General features: G+C 43.6%; 1 protein-coding gene across 1 annotated transcript; it reads right to left on the bottom strand.

The window, feature by feature from the left end:
- Nucleotides 1-133: 133 nt before the first annotated feature.
- Nucleotides 134-9,859, bottom strand: LOC127573694 (interferon-inducible GTPase 5-like). The gene is made up of 4 exons (XM_052022126.1): nucleotides 9,769-9,859; nucleotides 9,497-9,596; nucleotides 8,687-8,828; nucleotides 134-4,424 (listed from the first exon to the last, which is right to left on the bottom strand). The coding sequence occupies exons 3-4, from the start codon at nucleotides 8,704-8,706 to the stop codon at nucleotides 3,221-3,223; spliced, it is 1,224 nt and encodes a 407-aa protein (XP_051878086.1). The 5' UTR covers nucleotides 8,707-8,828; nucleotides 9,497-9,596; nucleotides 9,769-9,859; the 3' UTR covers nucleotides 134-3,220.
- Nucleotides 9,860-24,796: the final 14,937 nt, after the last annotated feature.

Here is a 24,796-nt window from a genome sequence, read left to right as displayed (position 1 = left end):
CCACGTTTAACTAACACACTACTAGTAACTACAAGTCAGAATAAAACAAAGAGACAAATGACAGTAGTTGCCTTTACACAGAGGTTTTATTTTGAGATACTTGTTCTGAACCAAGGTTCTTAATTAACAATGGATATATCTGTACTTATCTAAGTAGTTCAAATGATTTGACCCACTCAGATAAAATCATAAAACAGAGCAACAGCATAATATATCAAATCACTCATAATCTGTAGTTCAGATCACTGGTTAAGTAGCACACATTGTTCTGGTGAGATACTGCATGACTCTCCCACATCACTCTTCCCATTGTAACAGACTTCATACAAGTTCTTCTTCAGTATCATTTTACACTTCCTACCCTGCTACAAAGGACTTTTTACCCCTGGTCCCTGCTGATGTCACATTGTACAACCCAAAACAACCTTAACCTTCATTGGACACTGAGTCAAGGTCCCTGATGGAAGCCTATATAGTGCATTTTCTATGCATTTCATGACTTAATTGGAGAAGCTAGTAATTCCATGGCACTCTGGGTACGCCATTCCTGTTGTTTCTGATCACAACTTGTTGTAAAGTAGGTAACAATATCATCTCCATACTGGGAATATGCGTCTGATGACTGGTAAGATACACTGAGAATGTTGCCAGCTCACTCCATCGACAGCAAGGCCCTTGAGTTGTACCGTTATCACCCTAATTTACTCCACCTTTTGTCTGGACAATGCTATAAGCAGCTGAAGCTTCAATTAAAACGCCCAATTACATTCAATTGCATCAAACCAGTTTCACTTCCAACAAATCCAAGAATTTTGGCTTTTGCAGCAGAACATTAATTTTCTGCTGAAATTGCAGGCATGCATATTCACTGTGGATAACGAACTATGGATCTGGATATTTAGGCGCAATACAGAAGTTTCCATGAGGCACATGTCATTTCCCCATGTGACTGTCAGGATTTTATGTACATCTGTAGGAATGGAGGATCTTCACATGTAGATCTGCAGTAGTGGATTTCTGGCAGTTTCCCAACAATTCACTTTTAAATCTAAACACTGAGCCTGCACAAGTGTAGTCTAGGTCAAGGAGAAGTCACTCAATTCACTTTCTTTTTCTTTCATGAATGTTACTTAAATGACTATGTTTGTTATCTGATAGTTGCTTCTGAACTATTTTAAATGTTTTTAATAATTGACGTTTTTTAATAGTTCTGGGATGTCTTTGCATATTTCGGAATGGCATTTAAAGTCTTTAAAGCGATGACAGACATATGAGCTGTAACTTAAGCATTTACCAGTTGATCTCAATATTTCTGTGGGTACTGCTTGTTTTGCCATGCTGTGTGAAGACATTAAAATGTAGACAACCTTCTTCTACCCAGGACGTCGCCAAAAATATTGGGAATAACTTATGTAAGAATGTATTCATTGGAGAATGTGTATGAAGTAAGTACAGATCAGACCGTTGCTGGGAAATTTAGGTTACTGGAGCACTCAACGGTTCATACGCATTAATGGATAGAACTAGGTCTACTTTATTCCACTTATGTGGTTAAGGGTGAACTGTGTCTTAGGAAAGAGGCTAATGCTACTCCAACTTCCTTTGTACTGGCTGTTCAGTCAAATCCCTGATCAACCAGGTAGTTGAGTCACTGAATGTAGTGGCGATTGTGTGCTCGGCATGGAATCAGTTGCCTTCAATAGGTGAATTGTTTTCAATTGGAAGCTTTCATTGTGATATACAGAAATTTACAGGCGTCATTCACCGAGCTATAGCACACTCATATTCTCAGTAGAGTGCCGTCCCGATCAGAGTAATGTTCAAAATGTGTCACGGTACATCATTTCCGGGAGATTATTCATCCTCACATTGCTACTACACACGGTTCCCTTTCACACTGCCATCTCCAAACACCATTTCTCCACAGTTAATAATTGACTATTCAGCATCAATATCGATTAGAAGCAAAAAACAGAGAGACAGAAGCCAAATAATTCCTGACCTACAAGGAACCAGAATGGTGTTTGATTGTTAGCAAAGATTTGGTGGGATGAATAACCTGTTTTGCCAGCTTTTATCTCTCTCTCTCTCTCTCTTTCTCTCTCTCTGTGCTATTTCATGACCCTAGTTTCCTTTGACGAATAATCTGCAAGAACTCAGATCAAATTGTCATTCATTTAGTAAGAACCAGACTACTAATAACATATTTAATACAACTGGTATCCAGTAACACTTGACAACAGGGCTTTTGATTCTGACTTCCTTCAATGTTGTACTTGTCTTCCATCTTGCTGGCTTCTGATGACTGTAGTTATTCTATTTCTTCAAGATAGTCCAGAGATCTCCAAATTCATTCTATTTCTAGCTCCAATTTTTCCAGTTCCACTCTTCCCAGCTTTCCTCCTATATCATGGAATCTCTCTTGCAGTACCACCAGTTTAATTCCGGACAGGCAATACTCAGTGCAGTAATGGTTTGTAAGCCAGGAATTTAGAAGGGTAAACTCACACCATGGGTATTTTAGTATGATTATACCAGGCTGCACATCATTGGACAACAGACACAACTATTGAAGTGTGTTGGCATTGTATTTACTGGCAAAAAGCAGTCAGGCTCTGCAGTTGACTCCAACACCAGCTGGGAATAAAACTGGTATGAAAAACATTGGAAAGGTGATGATCTAGTGGAGCTGGCTACAGTCAAACCGACACCAAGTGTCCCTCCTCTCGTACTACCAGAAATTGACCTGCTTTTCCATTGCCCTTTTTGTGACCACAGGATCAAGGCTTATGAGTGTTCAGTTATGACGTGAGAACTACAGCTGAACTACTTGCACACTCCAAGTTCCCACACAGAAACATGATAATAATCAGACAGTTTCTTATTCATTGACAGAAGAATATTTATTAGGATTCTAGCAATAACTTTTCTGGCTTTCTTCAAAATAAAGTCACAGATCCTTTATCTCCAGTTCCGAGGGCAGTAGGGGATTAATTGCTCTGATTCATTAGTCAGAGTGGCACTCCCTTATTCCTGCACAATTTCTTTTAAACAGTAACCTTTCAAAGCTCTCCTGGCAAATGGATGAAGAATGTTTCCAGGAATAAATGCAGCAAAATAGAACATTGTCGCGAAGAATTACAGTAGGATTTGGCAATCAGCTTTTTCAAATTATTAACTCCAGCATTACATGAACTCACTGGATCGATGTCTGTACAGACTACTTAATAGTCAAAAACGCAACCTTCACCACCCTTTCTGCGTGTTCCGTAAGAACCTTCAGTGCATCACTTAGTATTGTGTAGGTCATGAGAAATGATGATCCTGCTCCAAAAATGGAACCAAGTACTGGGAAAGCGTAAAGACCAATTTCAACGGCTGAAACTGCAACGACTGCAGTACCCAAGCTTAACCTCGTTATTAAATCTTTATTTATTTCCCCAAGAAGTGGATGTTTTAATTCAGCCTTCATCTTGTTCACAGGTATATCTGCCCTGTTGGCCAGTCTTTGAAGAGAAGCATCATCCAGACCCAGACATTTACGGAAATGGATTATTCCTCCAATCAGTATACTGATATCACAAGCAAGAGACACACCAGGAACAGGGATCGCTCCAACTGTTCCCGAGAGCGTTGCCAACATCCAGACACGTTTCTTCAGCACCTCACTTTTCTTCTGTACAATCCCTATATTTAGGTTCGGAAGGGCCAGGACAAAGATACTTTTCTTTACGTTCGGTAGATCGTGTTCAAGCGTTTCGTTTAGCAGAATAAAGTCATACTTCTTTGGATATAAACTGGATACCAGGAACACAGAGGGATCTGGAATCCCTGCCTCTCTCAATTCACTGACATGATTCTTCCGGATGTCTTTCAGTTCTTCTTTATCATTGATATTACCTCGTTGTTTTCTCATTGAATCAAGATCATTGTCAATCTTAGATCGGACAAAGTAGAAATTCTTCCCCATTTTTTGGATCTCTTTGACAAGTTTTATATCATTTTCTCTCAGTCGACAGTCTGCGATTATAATGAAGAAATCGTAGCGTTGAAATTGCACTGCCTTCAGGTATTTGTGAGCTTCGAATTTTCTAGTTCCTATTCCTGGCAGGTCCCAGAAGCAAACATTGGGCAGGCTGGGATGTGGGTATCTGCTTGGCTCCGTTGTAGTTTCTATGTTTCCAACTTCAGCCGCTCCCTCGTCGGAATACTTAAGCCCTCTCATGGCGTTGATGAAGGTGGACTTCCCTGTACCTGCCTCTCCTGTCACTGCGATGTTAAGCTCTGTGTTGTCCAGCTCAGTTAATTTCTGCTGTATCAGAGGTTTGATGTTCTTTACCCCACCCGTTTCAAAAGTGGACTTTAGTTTGATCAGCTCTTCCTGTGTGAAGAATGTGGGAGTCTCAGACGGCTCTACCTGTTTGCTGAAAGGAAACATGATCAAGCATAGTTTGCAACAGAGTGAAGCACTTTATACTTATGCAGCACATCATGACATCCCCGGAATGTTCTCATCTCATCTAATCATGACTTGCGTGGTATTGCTCGTTGGGAAGCAAAGTTCCACAGCTAATCACTTCAGAAGAAGGAGCCGCAAGGAGCAATGAGACAAAGACTATCATTCACCTCATGAAAGCCACTTGTTTCAACTGATTGACCTCTTGTATCTGCATAACAAAGAATTCAGGTGAAGGGAAAGAACTAACTTTATTCTATCTATCTGAGTCTAACTTTTTTCTCTCTCACATTTGCTTCCTCTGCATCACCGTGTAATTACCCCTCAGTCTTAGAATACCGTCCAAGTAGGCCCCTAAGCTTTTGTTTGCAAGCTCAAAGACGATGATGAAGTTGGTGATGTGTGTGTTGGCTGTAGCCTGAGGAGCCTTGGGGTACTTCCACTCTGCTGATCGGCTTGAGCAAGGAGAGTTTAACAGAAGTCTTCACACCGAGGATAGTGTCTATCCTGGAGTGAAGCATAACAATCGTAACAACTGCAAAATTATCAGAAGAGATCTGGTAGTTCCAAAAAAACACCAGGAGGGACTGCAGATTAGGGTAGAGTCAAATCACCAGACTAGTAATCCGGAGATCTGTATTATCAATCCAGAGACCTGATTTCAAATCCCATACCAGCATCTGGAAAATTAAATTGGTTTAACAATTCAGAATTTGCAGGACAGGATATCAAAACAATAACAATTCATCTCAATAATAGAGTACTGGATTGTTGGAAATCCACAAAGACTCAATTAGACGGGAGGATATCTTCCATTCCTATCTGCTCTCGTCTAGCAGTGACTCCAGATCCATTCTATGTGCCTGACTTATTAACTGTCCTCTGAAGTGGCACAGCAAGGCACTCAGTTCTACCAATATCGACATATTCATACTGAGAAATAACAATAATATTTGGACCACCTGGCATTGACCAACACATTGAATTCACAAAGTCAACTTTGCAAATTCCTCCTCACAAGTATCTGAGGACTGGAGTCTAAACGTGGAATAGCTGTCCCACAGTTGACAACCAACAGTTTCACATGGTTTTACGCACAGAATCATATCTTACAGGCAACGTCTTAGGATCTTCCCTTACCTTCCCTGGGTATATCCTGTCCCAACAGGAGGACGGAGCCACCAGAGATGGTGGCACTGTTGGGCACAAGAAAGATGGAGTAGCACTTGTTGTCTTCAGAACTGACTCTCATGTCATCAGGTCAAACAAGAGCAAGGAAATCTCTTCCTATCTACAGCTTACTATCCTTTGTCAGTTGATAAATCTGTGCTCCTCCATTTTTAACTACAGTTTGAAAAATGCAGAAGACAGTAAGGGCACATAATGTCATCAGATTGTGGACTTCAATGTCCATCCCAAAAATGCCTTCATAGCACCATTGTAGGTTGAGTCCTCAAGGAGAATACTGCCAGACTGGGCCTGTGACATGTTGTGAGCGAAAGAAAATGGATGCTTTGAAGACATCATTACCATCTTTCATGTGCCAGATACATCTGTGCATGGTAATAATAGTGACGAGTAACACAGATCTTATGAATTCAAGAGCCCGATCCTCAAGCCAAGGAAACTTTCCAACACATTGCATTGGAGTCTGTAAGTGCCAAATAAACTCAGAGCAGATGTCAGCTTGGCCTCCATGAAGTGCTGTGGATTATCAGCAGCAGCAGAAATATATATCACCACAGTCTGTGACTTAAGACTCAGCCAGTGGATCAAATCCAATCTCTACAGTCTCTGTGCATTTAGTCATGAATGATAGTGCAGTTAAATAACTAATAGAACAAGGAACAGGCCCCAAAAACATACCCATCTGCAACTATTGCAATTGCTGAAGATGAAGCTGAAACATTCAGAAGCAGTTTAGCGGTCAGTCAGATGGTTTAAGCCATCACAGAAGCCAGCATTCACACACTTCAAGACACTCCACGGATAACAAGAAATAGCTGACGGTGCTGCTTAAACGAAAGGCTGGGGGACAGACAACATCCCGGATATAGTAAGGAAGACCGGCTCACCAACACCAGCTTTTGCAGAACAGTTCCAATACTAGTGTCTATCTGATGAAGGGGAACATTACCCAGGTATGACAAATACAATCTGGATAATGACCACCAAATTAGTCAATTCTCAACCATCAGCATAATAATAGGACGTGTCATCGTTATTCTCTCAAGTGACACTCAGCAGTTCACCTGTACCCAATTAGCATTTTGCCAGGACAACTCACCTCTAAATCTCATAGTCACTTTAATCCAAACATGAACAAAAGAGTTGAATTTTAGACATGAGGAAAACGTCCTTTGATCCCAGTGCTGCATTTGATCGAGTGTGCAAATGACACTTAGTAAAACTGAACTCAGCGGACATTGAGGAGAATACACTCCAATAGTTAGTGTTATATTATGTCGAAAGAAAATAGTTGTGGTTACTGGTCTTTCATATTATTATAATAATTTATTGCCACCCATAGACATAAGAGGCCATTCGGCCCATCAAGTCTGCTGGCTCTCAGAGAGATCTCTTTATTCCACTGATTTCTCTGCAATCTATTCTTTCACAAATGCCCATCAACTCACACACCACTCAATTTTCCTGCCAGCCAACTACACTGGAGAAAATTTACTGTGGCCAACTAACCTAACAACCAGTATGTCTTTGAGATTTCGAATTTAACTAAAGCAGAGGTGCGGCAGCAGGGAATATCCACGTCAACCCAGGAAGAATGCTGAAACTCCACTGGATGTCAGAATCAGACTCAGGTGGCAGCGTCTCGCAAATCAGTCAATCCAGCCTCATGACATCAATGCAGGAGTTCATCAGCTCATGTCCAAGGCAAAACCATTTTAAAGTCTGTCATAAATGACCTTCCTTCCACAATAAGGTCCGAAGTTAGATGTTTGCTGATGATTACACAGCATTCAATTTCATTCACAATGAAAACAAACCAATTCGTAACTGCATGTAACAAAATAACACATGGAGGTACAATTACTCCAGAGGTGGTGTTGCTGTCTCACACCTCCAGTGACCTGGATTCAATCCTGATCTCTGGTGCTGTCCGTATGTGGAGTTTGCATGTCCTGCCTGTGAAAATATCGGTTTCCCCCCTCTGCTTCAGTTAAATTCCAAATCTCAAAGACGTGATGGTTATTAGAATAATAGGCCACTGTAAATTGCCCCTAATTTAGATGGATGATGGCTAAATTGGGGAGTTATTGGGTGTGTGGTATAAAATAGGTTAGAAGGAAATAATAGGAAAAAGGGAGAAATGAGACTGCTGTGAAAGCAAGGATAGGTTCAATAAGTCGAGTGGTTCCAGGTGCCATAAGGAAAAACATTAAGTATAAATAATAAATATAATAAAATGAACGTATCAAAGAGCTAGAAAACGTCAAAGAATAGGATCATCAAAGATGAGTAACATTTATATAAGTAAAATGCCAGGATGTGACTATCTCTAAAGAGGGAGAGTATTAACAACAACTCTTGACATTCGATGACAGTACGACTGCCAAATCCCTCATTCTTGACCAGAAACTTACATGGACCATCCACATGAAAACAATGGCTAAATCACAAGGTCAGAGGTTTCAGAGGCAGGAAAACCTGCTGCAAGTGACTAACCTTCTGAAACTCCAAAGGTATTCCGCTACGTGGCACGCAGAAGTCAGTTGCATGCTGGATAAATTTCCACTTGTGTGCAATTTGCAGATCCAGCAACATTTAATAAGGTCGACTGGTACACATCCACCACTCTAAACTGTCACAACCTCCACCACTACCACCACACGGTGGCTTCAGTGTGTGCCATTGACATGTGTCCAACTCAAATTTCCCTGGCTACTGTGACAGTCCATCCCAACATCAAAATCTCCACCAACAAAACAAGACACGAGTTTTAGTGCAAGGGATCACCACCTACAGTTTCCCCTCCGCCATACAGCATGATGACTTGGAAACATATCACTGCTTTGTCTTCACTGGATCTACACTCTGGAGTTCCCGACGCAACCCCGCAATGAGATCGGATTTATCAGGACGGCAGCTATTCAACAAGGCCGATACCAGTCACCAGTGAGAATGCTGAGCACTGAAAGTGCACTGCGCTGGTAGGTTGTGCTCAGACAGGACGAGCTTAAGAGACACAATCTGAGGCGTCTGCAGACCTACCTGGAGCTGGCTCCTCCCATTGTCGATCTCTGTCTCTCGCTACCAGGTCCGTGTGATGCAGAGATTCCAGCGACTCACTGGAGGAGAGGTCGGGGCTCAGGGCTCTACTTTTGTTTCTGCTTCACTGAGTCTTTGTTTCTTCCTGCGAGAGGTGAGTACTGCGAATGAGTTGTGATTCTTTGTGTACCAAAAATGAATCTTGGAATAAGCGTTTACCCATTGTGCTGAGTGCTGGCGGAATCGCAGCCTTATCAGAAACGCAGAGAGGAGTCAGGTGATCGCACCCTTTCTAAACAACGTTGTCAGAAATGAGGCCCTGCACCAGTAACTTGCCGGTGACTCCTGGAATGTTGTTGCCCACTGGGTGAAATTATAACGAAAATCCGGACGTTCGGGAGCAATTTCATAGGACACTGGGGAAACAGTTCCAGAGATACACGAGATGGTGGGGGTGGGTGGGGGGGGGGGAGGGCGGAGTTGGAGCATAGATGAAGATGACAATGTGTTGTGCTCAATGTTTGTAATGAATTATCTGTATTAAAGCAAATTACCTCCCTGAACTCTTCCATAACTGCCGATTGCAAGAAGCGCCCTTCCCCTTTTTGTCACCATCTTCTGTTCTTGTTTCCGCTGCTTCAGTTTAATTTTTACTCGAATGTCGCAGCAAATGTCAAACAGAAGCAGGAGTAACGCAGTTCGAAACTTGTCCAACTTGGATTTTCCGGGATGGATTTCTTCTGCCCATTCCAGAGCCCCCTCCACCCACCCACCCACGCACACACACAATTGCTGCCCTCATCGGTGACCTACCTCAACACATTCAACACGATTCCGCTCCGTACTATTGGCAACAGCTCTCAATCCGTTGCTGCAGTTAATGTAAATCAAATTATCTGCAGGTGATGGAAATCTGAAATACAGAACAAAAAAAAACAAATTGGCAGCAACACTCAACAGGTCAGGCAGCCTCTGGATCCTCCTGCTGAAACCTTAACACTACTTCTCTTTCAGATGCTGTCTGACCTGCTGAGAGTTTACAAGAATTTTCTGTTTTTATGTGCTTTTCTAGTTCTTGTCCTTACCTGCACTGGTTCTTTGAAGGAGGAGACTCCGTTGGTGAAAGCCCGTTAGGATCAGCGCCCAAGTCCCCTGTGGTTCGGTGTTGTCTTTCTTTCTCCGTCTCACTGGCTTTCTTTCACAGGATTGGACAGATTGCTGTTCATTATCCAATAACGATAAACCTTTGGGGTGACTCACTTGTTGCCGGGTTATTTTATTCTTTTCACTTTGCTGAACGCGAGAGTGAAGAGTGAAGACACTTCACTCAGACGTAGTGGCGGTGAAGCTGTGGCTGACAGGAGCCTGGGTTTCACACATTGGTTTCCACTCGGAATCATTTACCACGGGCAGAGTGAAGCGACGAATTCCCACCATTTCTTAAACCTTCTTCGTTGAGGTTTACTGTTTACGTTGCATTTATTTTCTCCCATAATCTCATGGTCGAGTGTTTAAAAACACGTTGAATATCGACTGGAGATAACTAAAGTTGACAGCAAATATTAGACTGATGTCTGGCCCATTCCTTACCCTAAAGAGTCGGGGAATATGACTCTCTGCCTGCAGTGAATGATTGCTGAATGACATTATCGATCCAGCAGCAGCACAGGAGGAAGAACAAAAGAAAACAGAAGCTGGAGTGTGCCACTCAGCCCCTCGTGCTAATCCCGCCATTTAGAATGACCATGGCTGATCTGCCCCAGGCCTCAATTCTACCGCTGTGTCAATTACCCACATCCCTCAATTCCCCACTCTTGCAAAACTTTACCTACCTCATCCCTAAGTATTTCTAGCCCCCACAATCTTCTGAGGTAGAGAATTTCAAGGTTTTTCGTCGTCTGCAAAAAATCTATGCACCTTTTATTTTTAAATGGCCGGCCCCTTATCACGTAACTATGTTCCTCGTTCCAATCTCCCCCCACTGATCAAAGCATCTCAACATCTACCCTGTCAAGCAGCCTAAGCAGCTTATATGTCTCAATAAATTCGTCCATTACTCTTATGAACTCCAAAGAATTCAGTTATAACCTGTTTAGCCTCTCTTGACAGGACAATCCTCTCACCCCAGGAAGTAACCCGGTGAATCTCTCTTGGGCTGCATCCACTTGTACTCCATAATTTTTAAGGGAAAGGGACTAAAACTGTTCAGAGTATTTGCAACTGGAGGGAAAGGGAATAATTAACAGTCAATGATTCTATGTGACCTCCCCAGTCTGCAACAATTAGCTGTTGGGAGAGGGAATTTCCCAGAGGTTCACCGAATTGGACGCAAGGTATTTCAATGTTTTTGACTATTCCGGGCTTTGTGTGGCTAGTGGACGGGCATTAAGCTGTATTCCATCCTAATGCCCCACTGATTGTCAGAATCAGGCAGATGTGCTGAAACAGGAGCTCAGTCCTATGTCTTCACGGTTGTATGTTTGTATGGCCTTTCATATGACTCCCCATTCCTATTTTGATCTTGTCCAGGCATTAACTAAAATTGAAAAGGAGACGAACGGTTGGAACACTGCAGTTTTGTTGGGTATTTTGCCACGTCCAGACAATATCCACTCGGCACTTTCCCATTGGTTCCACTACTAATCTTTTCAAACTGATCGAAATACTTCAGTGTGCAAGCTGAAAAAACTAGGACACTGCTCTTAGCAACTTCCCTTTATTTGCCTTCCCTCTGATGGAATGAGAGTTATGTGTGAGTTCAGGGAAGATGATCTACAATTTTCTTACGACTCTCTCGATAACATAATCATTAAGGAATTTATCAGAAAATATTCCCAGAAGTCGACGACAGTGAGTCCTTTTTGAACTCCATGTTAAGAAATTCGTAAGGATAGGGTCACTGCAAATTCCAAGGGAGATATCACAGTATGTCAACAATTGGTCCATCACAAAAACTTCTTGGGAGTGTAACACAGTGTGCTCCCTAGGGTAAGAACCCTAAAAACAAAACCCAATGTGGAGTGTTTCTTCACTTCCACGGAAACGTGCAGTGGTCAGAGTGGTCATCTATATGCTGGTTCCACTTCCCTTATGCTGGTTCCACTAACACCTGCAACAACACATGATTGACAGCTGTTTGCTTCGGTACCAGGCCAGTTTGTTCAGTGGTACTGCCACTAAGCAACTTTAGTGACGAAGCTGGAATTTCTCCCAAGGCACTCCAAATTTACCCACTGGAATTTTCTCCCCTGTGCGTGATCCAAAATGTGTAAAACACAGTGGGATTCCGAGTTCTCAGTAGAGAGAGTGCCAGGAATGTTAATCACCTGTAGGTTTAATTAAGCTTTATTTAAAATGATGGCCACTCCGTGATAATTATGCGGCACTGTGCTGCAATGAAGGCTGGGTGACAGAAGAAGCTGGTGAATTAGACACTGGTATTTCCTTATCAGTGACATCCGCTCCCATTCACCCTCCTTGCAGCTTGTCAAACTTCTTTTGTATCCTTCCCAGTTCTAAACAAGTGGCTTCAACCTGATCCATTAATTGTTTCTCTTTCCACAGATGTGGACGGAACAATTGAGTGTTACCAGCTCAGATGGCTCCTTGGAATGTAACATCTACTTAACACCTACCCATTCTGTTTTATCTGCAGTACATTTTACTTCTTCAAAGAAATCCAATAAATTGATCAAATAGATTTGATATTTCAACATCTCCCCCTCAGGATTCCTGGCATTAGTCTCAACAGCAATGTCCAGATTATAGAATTTGATTCATGAGATGGTCGTAGGACCTAACAGTTGCATCCTATGAGTTTCGTCAGGGTAAACAACTCTCTCCATAATCAGATTATTTTAAAACACAACTGATTTTTATAAGTTTAACCAACAGGAGTCAACTGCAATACAGGTGATTAAAGGTCAGATAAATTGAAGAGACAAGTGCCATCAGTTACCTTTACACAGAGGTTTTATTTTCAAATACTTGTTCTGAAGCAAGGTTCTTAATTGACAATGAACACATCTGCAATTATCTCAGTAGTTCAATTTATTTGATTCACTTATGGTGAATCATAACACAGAGTGGTGGAATATAAAATGCTACATCACTCGCAGAAGCCTACTGTTTAGATCACTGCTAAGCAGCACTCCATATCCTGGTGAGCTGGTGCACGACTCTCCCACACACCCTTCCAACTGTAACTCAGCTTCTGTGGGTCCTACTTTGGAATCATTTTACTCTCCTTCCCCTGATTACCAAGGACTTCACATCCTTGAACCCTGTTAATGATTACAGAGTACAACTCAGAACAAACATGACCTTCACTAGACACTGAGTCAATGCCCCTGCTGGAAGTCCACAGACTGTATTGTGCATGCATTTGAGACTTACTTGGGGAAGCCAGTATTCCATGGGACACTGGTTGATGCCATTCCTACTGTTCCTGGTCGCATGTTGTTGTAAAGTAGGCAAGAATATTGTCTTCATTGGAAACTGAGCAAATGCGTCTGATGACCAATGTAAATATAAGAAACTCTTGAGAATACTGAGAGCTCACTCCATCTACAGCCAGGCCTTTGTGCGGTACCGTTGTCACCATGATGCAATCTGCCTTGTGTCTGGACACTGCAATGAACAGCTGAAATTTCAATGAAAACTTCCAGTTACATTCAATTATATTGAACAAGTTTTGCATTCATTTTAGTATCATTGAGTTACTCAGCACAGAAACAGGCCCCACTGTACATCTTGTTCCTGTCGAAAAAGGTACATAATCGAGTTACTCTCATTTCCCTGAGTGTGCTCCATATCCCTCCATTTATCCAGCCCATAGACCTTTGTAAATGTAGTTTAAGCGTTGTAATTGCGCCCACGTCTGCCACCTCCTCTAGCAGTTCGTTCTATATATCCACCTCCCTCAGTGTAAAAAGATGCCCTTCACATTCCCTTTAATGATCGCCCCTCAGCTTAAGCCTGGTCCCTCTAGTTTGAGACTCTTCTGCACTGGGTAAAATATAGGAACTACTCACCCTATCAATGCCCCTCATGATTTTATATTCCTCGAAACGCTCACCCCTCAGCCTCCTGCACTCCAGGGGAAAAATGTCCCCATCCTATCCAGGCTATCTCCTTCCTTCTATAATGCGACTTTCTTGCCTTATAAGCTCGCTGAATATCATCTGCAGATAACTAAAGATGACAGTGAATGTCTTACTGATGTGTGGGCCATTCCTTACCCAAAGAAATCATGGAATTTCACTCTATCAACAGCGAATGACTGTGGAATGACATAATCGATCCAGTAGCAGAAAATATATAACAGGGTGAACATCAGAAAATAGGAGCGAGAATAGACCACTCGGTCCCTCGAGTCTGTCGCTCCATTCATTATTATCCTTGCAGAGTCGGGAGTTGGAGTCATATTTGGAGCGGGAGCTATGAAAAGCAGTGAGTCTTTATACCTGTGCTTGTGAGTTTGTGCTTGGGGAAGGGGAGAGGGTGGCGGGAAGGGGTGGGGCGGGAAGGAGGTGTGTGGGGGAGGCAGGGGAGGACGGGAGTCGGGAAGGGAAGGGGAGGGGTGAAGGGGGAGTGGAGGGGAGAGGGGCAGGGGAGGAGAGAGGGGAGGGGAGGGGAGGAGGAGGGGGAGTAGGAGGGGGAAGGAAAGCGGAGGGGTCGCAGGCGGAGGGAGAGAGGAGGAGAGGGGAGGGGAGGGGAGGAGGGGAGGTGAGGTGAGGAGAGTCTGAGGCTTTGGCTCAAGAGGCTTCTACAAGAGGAGGCAGGAGCTAAGGTAAGTATCTGGTAAGTTTCTTTTTTTCTTGTTTTGGTTTTTCCTTTAGTGCCAGGCCAGAGTAGTTAGAATGGCTCCAGGGTCAGTGCTGTGTTCATCTTGTGAGATGTGAGAGTTCTGGGAGACCGTCCAGTCTCCCGATAACTATTTCTGCATGAGGTACATCCAGCTGCAGCTCCTTACAGACCGTGTTAGGGAACTGGAGATGCAGGTAGATGGCTTCTCAGGGGGAAGGATGTGTTCATAGATAAGAGCTACAGGGAGACAGTCACTCCGAGGCTACAGGAGGCAGGTAGCTGGTTGACTGTCAGGAGAAGGAAGGAGAATGGGCAGGTAGTGCAGAGTACCAATTTGGCTGTTCCCTTCAATTATGGTAGACCGCTTTGGATGCTGTTGGGGGGGTTGACCTAGCAGAGGAAAGACGCAGTGCCCAGGTCTCTGTCCCTGAGCCTAGTTGTGTGGAACAGAAGGGAAGGGGGGAGAGAGGAGAAAGGGAAAATTGCAGTTAGTTTGATGAGCTGAAGTGTGTCTACTTTAATGCTTGAAGAATCAGGAACAAGAGTGATGAACTTAAAACATGGGTAAGTGCATGGAATGATGATGTGTTGGCCATTACAGAGTCCTGGCTGTCACAAGGGCAGAAATGGTTGCTGGGTATTCTGGGGTTCAGATATTTCAAAAGAGACAGGGATGGAGGTAAAAGAGGTGGGGGAGTGCAGTTGCTGTTCAGGGACAATGTCACAGCTGTAGAAATGTCTTACTGAGTCAGTGTGGGTGGAAGTCAGAAACAGGAAGGGAGCGAACAGTATTGGCAGTATTCTACAGGCCCCCCAGTAGCAGAAGAGACACTGAGGTGCAGATTGGGAGGCAGATTTTGGAGAGGTAAAAAAATAACAGGGCTTTTGTCATGGGTGATTTCGACCTCCCTAATATTGATTGGCACCTCTTTAGTGTAAAGAGGATAGATGGCGCAGAGTTTTTTAGGTGTGTCCAGAAAGATTCCTGACACAGTATGCGGACCGACCGACTGGAGGAGAGGCCATTCTGGATCTCTCAGTGGGAGAGAATTTTGGAGACTGTAAGATTAAGTAAAACCAAGGCATTGTACATGGATGGGAAGAATAGGAGGATGACTAGAGTGAGGGTAGGACCGATCAGGGATAAAGGGGGAAACACTTGGCTGGAGTTGGAAGAGGGTCGGGAGGTCATTAATGAATACTTTGCTTCACTATTCACCAGTGATAGAGACCTTGCCGTTTGTAAGTATGGCATACAACACATTGATACGCTGGGGCATGGTGACATGTTTAAAGAGAATGTGCTGGAACTTCTGAAAAACATTAGGATAGATAAGTCACCGACGCCAGATGGGATATAGCCAAAGTTTTTAAGGGAAGCAAGGGAAGAGGTTGCCTTTGCCTTTTGCAATGATCTTTGCATCCTCACTGGCTACAGAAGCAGTGTCAGATTATTGAAGGGTGGCAAATATTGTTCCTTTGTTCAAGAAATGGTGTAAGGATAACCCTGGGAATTACAGGCTAGTGAGTCTTACTCAGTGGTAGGCAAATTACTGGAGGAGATTCTTAGAGACAGGATTTATGGGCATTTGGAGAAGCATTGGCTGAATAGGGGCAGTCAGCATGGCTTTGTGAGGGGCAGGTTGTGCCTCACGAGCCTGATTGAATTCTGAGGATATGTCAAAACACACTTATGAAGGTAGAGCAATGGTAGTGGTATACATGGATATTAGTAAGACGTTTGATAAGATTCCTCATGAAAGGCTCATTCAGAAAGTCAGGCAGCATGGGATCCAGGCAAACTTGGCTGTGCGGATTTTCAGAATTGCCTCACCCATAGAACGCAGAAGGTGGTACTCGGCCTGGAGGTTGGTGACCAGTGGTGTTGCGCAGGGATCTGTTCTTGGACCCCTGCTCTTTGTGATTTTCATAAATGTCTTAGATGACGATGTGGAAGGGTGGGTGAGTAAGTTTGCTGATGATACAAAGGTTGGTGGTGTTGTGGATAGTGTGGAAGGTTGCTGTAGATTACAACAGGACATTGATAGGATGCAGAGCTGAGCTGACAAGTGGGAGATGGAGTATGAAATATGAAATGATACACTGTGGAATATTGAATTTGAAGGCAGAATTCATGGTTAATAGCAGGATTCTTAGCAGTGTGGAGGAACAGATGGATCTTGGGGTCCACGTCCATAGAGCCCTCAAGGTTGTTAAGAGGGCATATGGTGTATTGGCCTTCATTAGTCGGGGTATGGAGTTCATGAGCAGCACGATAATGTTGCAGCTCTATACAACTCCAGTTAGACTACACTTGGAGTATTGTGTTCAGTTCTGGTCGCCTAATTATAGGAAGGATGTGGATGCTTTAGACGGTGCAGAGGAGATTTACCAGATGGTGCCTGGATTGGAGAGCGTGCCTTGAGGATAGGTTGAGAGAGCTATTGCTTTTCTCTTTGGCGAGAAGGAGAATGAGAGGTGACTTGATAGAGGTCTACAAGGTGAGCTGAATAGATCGAGTGAACAGTCAGACTTTTCTCCCCAGGGCGAAAATAACTAACACGAGGCGTCATGATTTTTGGCTGATTGAAGGAAGGTATAAGGGGAATGCCAGTGGCAAGTTGTTTTTTTATATACAGAGTGGTGGGTGCGTGGAATGCACTGCCGGCAGAGGTTGTGGAGGCAGATACAGTGGGGGGCATTTAAGAGACTTAGAAAGCCACATGAATGATAGAAAAATGGAGGACTATGACGGAGGGAAGGGTTAGGTAGATATTTGAGCAGGAAAAAATGTCAGCACAACATCGTGCGCCGAAGGGCCTGTACTGTGCTGTAATATTTTATAAATCTTTTATGGACCTCATTTTGAGACACTCTCTGCTAAACCCCATTAATGTTTCAAATGCCTCAGTACGATACTCCAATATTCTTCAAAACTCCAAGGCAACACAAGCCCAACCAGTTTAGTCTCTTTTCAAATTCTCTCATCTCTTGAATTAGCCTGGTGAATTTCCTTTGGACTGCCTCCGATGTTACTACAGCCTTTATTAAGTAAGGGGAACAGAAATGTGTACAGTATTCCACGTGTGGGTGGTCTCAGTAGCACCCTGTACAATTATAACAAATCTCTATTTTCAAACAACAGCCCCTTGCAATAAAGTCTAATATAACCATTTCCCATCTTAACTGCCAACTGCACCTGCCTGCTACCTTTTTATTAGCCGGCTGAAATGTCGTCCTGGTGGGTGAGCTGCAAGTTGTTTTTCCTGACCTCCCGTATTGAGCTAACAACCCTGCTTAATCTCTCATTTAACTGAGAGCACTCCCTTGGTAATGCACCAGTGTGTCAAAAGTTTCAAAACATTTCTGGGAAATGGATGAGAAATATGAGAGAGAAATATCGCAGAAGGGAATATTGCCGAGTAGAACTACAGCAGGATTTGGCGTTAGACTTCATCAAAATATTAACCATAGCGTGACATGAACTTACTCGATAGCTATTTGGGCAGACCAGTTAATCCGTTCCAATCGCAACCTTCACCAGCTTCTGTGCTCTCCGTAAGATCCTTCAGTACATCATTCAGTATTGTATAGGTCAGGAGAAATGATGATCCTGCTCCAGAAGTGGAACCAAGGACTGGGACAAAGTCAAGAGCGAATTCTACGGCTGAAAGGGCAACAACACCAGCACGCATCCCAAACTCCGTAATTGCATCTACGGTTATTTCCCCACGCAGGGGAGATTTTATTTCCACCTTCAGGTCTTCCACAGGTTTACCTTCCCTGTTGGCCAGTCTTTGAAGAAAAGCATCATCCAGATCCAGGCATTTACTGAAAAAGATTATTTTTCCAGTCATTAGAACAATGTCACCAGCGAAGGAGAGACCTGGAACTGGGACCGCTCCCAATCCTCCTGAGAGCGTCGCTGACATCCAAATACTTTTCTTCAGCATCTCTCTTTTCTTCTGAACAATTTCCACACTTAGCTTGGAAAGGGCCAGGGCTAAGATACTTTTCTTGACACTCAAAACAGTCACCTAGTCTTCCCTTAATATCATCTACTACATTCAGTTCTCCAAGGGTGGCATCCTCTATATTGGTGAGACCAAATGCAGACCAGGTGACCATTTCGCAGAACACCTGTTCTGTCTGCAACTGTGACCTGCATCTTCCCATTGCCAGTCACTTCAACTCCCCCTCCCAAACTAACACTGATATGACAGTCCTCTGCCCTCTCCACTGCCAGGAGAATTCCAAGCACAAACTGAAGGAACAGAGCCTCATTTTCCAACTTGGAAATTTGTTGCCTAACAGGACAAATATTTAACTCTCCCACTTTGAGTAATTCCCCACCATGTTCTTCATAAGGAGAGTGTAAGGAGACTCGTATTTCTTCCTCTGGTTTCCTGCAAGAAGAACTTGCGCTGGAACACAAGCCACACAGAGCTGAAGGGGAAAGGAAATAGGAAGAATTAACGGTGTCAGTAGGACACTCTATGTCTTTACTGTGTCATATATACAGCATACAGACCCTTCGGCCCACCGTCCACGCTGAGCACAATGCCGACCTGAGTTTGTGCCATTTCCCTGTGTTTAGCCCATATCCTTTTCATCTTTCCTATCCATGCAACTGTCCAAATGTCTTTTAAGTGTTGTAATTGCACGAGTCATTACTACTTCCTCTGGCAGCTCGTTCCATGTGCCACTCCTCCCCCTCACGCACTGTGTGAAAACTTGCGCCCAGGATCCCTTTCAAATCTTTCCCCACTCGCTTAAACCTATGCCTTCTACTTTTAGTCTCTGCTAATCATGGAAATAAGCTGTAACCATTCACGTTATCAATGTCCCTCATGATTTTATATAGAGTTATAAATTCATAGAGTAGTACAGCACAAAAAAGGCCCTTAAGCCCATCCACCTGATCTTCTCCCACCTCACATCTACCTGCACCCAGGTCATATCCCTCCAAAACCCTCCAATCCATGTACCTATCCAAACTTCTCTTAAACGTTACAATTGAACGCGCATCTACATCAACTGGCAGCTGGTTCTACACTCACAGCACCCTCTGAGAGAAGAAGTTTCCCGTCAGACTCCCCTTAAGTATTTCATCTTTCATGCTAAACCTATGACTTCTAGTTCTATTCTCAATTAACCTGAGGGGGAAAAGCCTGCATGCATTCACCCTGTCTATACCCTTCAAAATTGTGTACACCTCAATCAGATCTCCCCTCATTCTCTTGTGCTCCAAGGAATAAAGTCGTAACCAATCCCACCTTTCCTTTCACTGAAGTCCTCACGTCCTGGAAACATCCTTGTAAATCTTCTCTGCACTCTATAAAGCTTATTGATATCTTTCCTGTAGGAAGGTGACCACAACTCACACAATACTCTCAATTCTGTCTCAGCACCATCTTGTACAACTTCAGCATTACATCCCCACTCCTGTACTCAATGCCCTAATTTATGAAGGTCGATGTGCCAAAATCTCTCTTTATGACCCTATCTAGCTGTGACGCCACTTTCGAGGAATTATGTATCTGTATTCTCAGGTCCCTTTGTTCTACCGCACACATCAGAGCCCTGTCATTCACTGTGCAAGTCTTACCCTGGTTTGTCCTTCCAAAGTGCAACACCTCACACTTGTCTGCATTAAATTCGATCTGCCATTTTTCAGTCCTCTTTCCCAGTTAGTCAAGATCACACTGCAAGCGTTGATAGCCTTCCACAATGTCCACTACGCTCCCAATATAAATAATCCACGATACATTATTTACCTGATCTACGATGTATTAATCCACAAATCAGTCAGAAGCTTGTGGTGCAGTAGTTGTACCCCTTGTGCACACAGCTGTCTGAATTGCGGCCCTGTAACAGTAACTTGCTCTGAATCTCCCAGTGTTTCTCGGGAAGTTGTTGCATCTGCAGACTAAAATACATTGGGTGAAATTATAATTAAAATCAAGAAACCTGATGAATATTTTCAGGCAAATAGAATGTTGGATTTAATTGCTGGAGGGATTGAATTGAAGAGCAGGAAAGTTATGCTGCAACTGTATAGGTTACTGGTGAGACCGCACCTGGAGTACCGCGTGCATTTCTGATCTCCTTCCTTGAAAAAAAATATACTGGCTTTCTATGCGGTACCGAGGAGGTGCACCAGGTTGATTGCAGAGATGAGGGGTATAGCTTTTGATTGGGGATTCAGTCACCTGAGACTATACTCGCTGCAATTCAGGAGAATGAGAAAGGAACTTATAGAAACATAAAATTATGAAAGGAATAGATAAGATAGAGGCAGCAAAGTTCTTTCCACTGGTAGATGATCTAGAACGAGGGGACAGCCTTAGGATTCAGAGGAGCATATTTAGCACGGAGATGAGGAGGAACTGCTTTCCCAGAGGGTTGTGAATCCGTGGAGTCGTCTGCATAGTGAAGCAGTAGAGGCTGCTTCATTCAATGTATCTAAGACACGGCTGGATTGATTTTTGCACAGTTGGCGAATTAAGGGTTATGAGGAAATGTCAGGGAGGTAGATTTGAGTTTACAACCAGATCAAGCATGATCGTTATGAAATCTGATTCTGATTCTGGCAGAGCACGCACAACAGGCCTGCTGCTGCTCCTGTTTCTTATGTTCTCATTATTTTGACATCAGGAACAAAGAGCCAGAGATACATGGGGGGATGGGTGTAATTCAATAGTAGGTAGTGTTGTGCTGAATACTTGAAATGAGTTCTCTGTTTCGACGGAAACAACCCTCTAAAAATGCTTCTTGTGTTGTAAACAACTGCCGATGTCGAAAAGCACCCCTTCCTTATTTGTCAGCATTTGGATTACGTGGTACAGTTTCATTTTCACTCGAGCCTTGCAGTTCATGTGAAACAGAAGGCAGGAATACCGCAGTTAGAAATGTCTACAACTAGGTCTTTTACAGGATTTATTTGTTCTGTGAATTCCAGATGACAATGACTCCGAACCCCCAAAACCCCACAACCCCCCCCCCCCACACACACATATCACACACACACACACACACACACACACACACACACACACACACACACACACACACACACACACACACACACTCTACTTAAACCCATTGAACAGGAGTCCACGCCATATTGCTCACTGCTGGCAACTACTCTCGAGCTGTTGTTCCAGTTACTGAAAATCAAACTACCGGCAGATTCTACTAATCTGAAATAAACAATAACATAACATTCTGGTAACAGTCAGCCTCTGGATCTTCAAGCTGAAATCTGTTTCTTTCTCCACTGAAGCTGCCTGACCTGATGAGTGTTTCCAGCAGTTTACAATTTTATTTCTTGTTCTACTTCTTGTCCTTACTTGCACTGGTTCTTTGAAAGAAGAGACTCCGTCAGTGGTTCCACTAGGAACAGATCTCTGATCCGCTGTCTGTTCTGTGATTTCTCTCTGTCTCACTCTTCGTATTCACACTGAATATCGTTCATGGGATTGGGCAGATTGCTGTCCATTATCCAACAGAGAATATGCTGTCTGTGAACTCACTTCTTGCAGGATGATTTTATTCTTTTCATCCTGCCGGTCGCGAGTGTGAAGAGTGGAGACAGAACATTCAGACAGAGGGGTGGGGGAGCTGTGTGTTTGCGAGCCTGGGTTTCACATATTGGCTTCCACTGGGGCTGGATTTCCACGAGGACAGAGAGGCGACAAATTCCCACCGCTTCTTAGGCAGGTTTTTAATTTAGGTTTGGTGCTTATTTTGCATTAATTTTAGTGTCAAAAAGTTGCACAGCATTGAAGCAGGCCCTACTACACTTCTCGTCCATGCCGACCAAGGTGTATACTTGAGTTAGTCCCATTTCCCTGCCTTTACTCCATATCACTCTGAGCGTTTCCAATCCATTAACCTCTATAAATGTAGTTTTAATGTTGTAATTACATCTAACTCTGCCACTTCGTCTGGCAGCTTTTCCATATACCCACCACCCTCTGTATAAAAAGTTACCCTTCACGTTCCCAATAACTTTCCTCTCTCGCCTAAAACCCAGGCGCTCTTATTGTAGACTCTTCTGCACTGGGTAAAGGACAGGAACTATTCATCCTATCTATGCCCCTCATGATTTTATATTCCTCTGTGAGGTCACAACTCGTCCTCCTGCACTCCAGGGGTGAAAAATTCCCATCTTATCCAGGCTCCCTCTTTCCTTCAATAATCTGACTTTCCTGCATTTTCAACTCACTGAATATCATCTGGAGATAACTAAAGATGGCCGTGAATATCTGACTGAAGTCTGGCCCATTCCTTATCCATAGAAATCGTGGATTATATAAATCTGTCAGCCGTGAATGTCCACAGAATGATATAATCGATCCAGTAACAGAAAATATATAACACGGAGAACATCAGGGAATTGGAGCGGGAGTACCATTTGGTCCCTCGAGCCTGTCGCGCCATTCATTATAGTCATGACTGATCTGCCCCTTGTCTCAATTCCCCTCTGAGTCAATTCCACAGAGCCCTCAATTCTCCAATCTTTCAAATTTTTACCAACTCTATTTCTAAATATTCCAGCCATACGATCTGCCGGAGTACCGAATTCCAAAGTTTCAGCACCATCTACAAAAATATTCTATGCAACTCTGCTTTTTAAATGACTGGCTCCAAATCTTCTGTGTCCCCGAATTCGAGACTCCCCATTAGTCAAAATATCTCAACATCCACCCTGCCAAGCCCATTGCGTCTTAAATATCTCAAAAAGATCACCCATTATTCTTCTGAACTCTAAGGAAATACAAGCCCAACGCGTATAGCCTCTCTTGAAATCTGCTCATCTCAGGAATTACCCTGATGAATCTCCTTTGCGCTGCCTCCGATGTTATGACAGTAAGAGGTAACTTTGTGCATAGTGATCCACGTGTGGGTGACCTCAATAACACCCTGTAATATTATAAAACGTCTCTATTTCCAATCTGCAAACCTTTGTAATAAAGGCCAATATAACCATTTGCCCTCTAGAAGAGGTGAGGAAGTGGCTTTGCTGATCAGGGATAGTGTCACAGCTGTAGAAAGAGAGGGCGTCCTGGATGTGAAAGTCGGCCTGCGCTCTATAATTAATCAGACAACAGCAGAACCAAAGGACTTACGATCAATGCTTTATTAGTTTAACGCTAGTCGGAGTGAGGGATACAGAGAAAGAGTAAACAATGTAACCCGAGCTCTCTATTAGACCCACTCAAAAGTCCCTTCGATTAGTGTGCACCTTTATACCCACTTTGTGAGAAACCTTCGTGGGAGGTTGCACTTACTACGGCAATTGTTTCCAGCAATCTTCAGCAAAACAAGGTACGTGTAAAAAAAACTACTTCTTTCTCACCCACACCTGGCCTGACTTCAGCCATAAATGTAGTCACCCCATGACTGAGGTAATTCTTTACCATTCGAAGAATTGCTGACTATCATGAAAACAGCGGCATACCATTAACCCTTACAGTGCCACTCATTATTCCTTACATTACCAGTTATCTTTTACACGTCTACTTAGTGAATACGGGTGGAATTCAGAAATAGGAAGGGAGCGATCATATCTTCCCCTCCCCACCCCTTCCTGCTTTTCACAGGGTCTGCTCTTTCCACGATTCCCTAGTTCACTCCTACCTCCTCACCCATCCCGCTCCCACCGAGTAACTTTCCACTGCCCCTGCCATAGGTGCAACACCTGCCCCTACACCAGCTCCATCACCTCAATCCAGGGACCCAAACAGTCCTTTCCAGTGAGACAGAGATTCGCCCGCACTTCCATTAATATCATCTACTGCATTCAGTGCTACAAGTGTGGCCTTCTCTACATTGGTGATACCAAACGCAGACTAGGCGCCCATTTCACAGAACACCTGTACTCTGTCCATAACCATGACCTGCATTTCCCTGTTGCCAGTCACTTTAACTCCCCCTCTCACACTATCACTGATACGATAGTCCTCGGCCTCCTCCACTGCCAGGGAAATGCCAAATGCAAACTGGAGGAACATCACCTCATTTTCCGTCTTGGAACCTTGCAGCCTAATGGCATGAATATTGAATTCTCCCACTTTAGGTAATCCCCACCCTCCTCCCCCACAACAGCCACCCACACCCCTCACCACCACCACCATCCTTCTTCACTTCTTCCCCTTCCTAGCCTCTGTTTTTCTACATTATTCTCCTCTCTCTCCTTACCTTTGACCCATCCCCTGGTGAATCTGCTCTACCCTCCTCCCCGCACCTGCCTATCACTATCTCTTACCTGCAACTACCTGTCACCGATCTGTGCTCATC

Source organism: Pristis pectinata, chromosome 8 (genome assembly GCF_009764475.1).
Source record: "Pristis pectinata isolate sPriPec2 chromosome 8, sPriPec2.1.pri, whole genome shotgun sequence".
In the NCBI taxonomy this organism is placed as follows: Eukaryota; Metazoa; Chordata; class Chondrichthyes; order Rhinopristiformes; family Pristidae; genus Pristis; species Pristis pectinata.
Note: the sequence above shows the minus strand (reverse complement) of the source record. Positions and strands in the feature narration are given on the sequence as shown.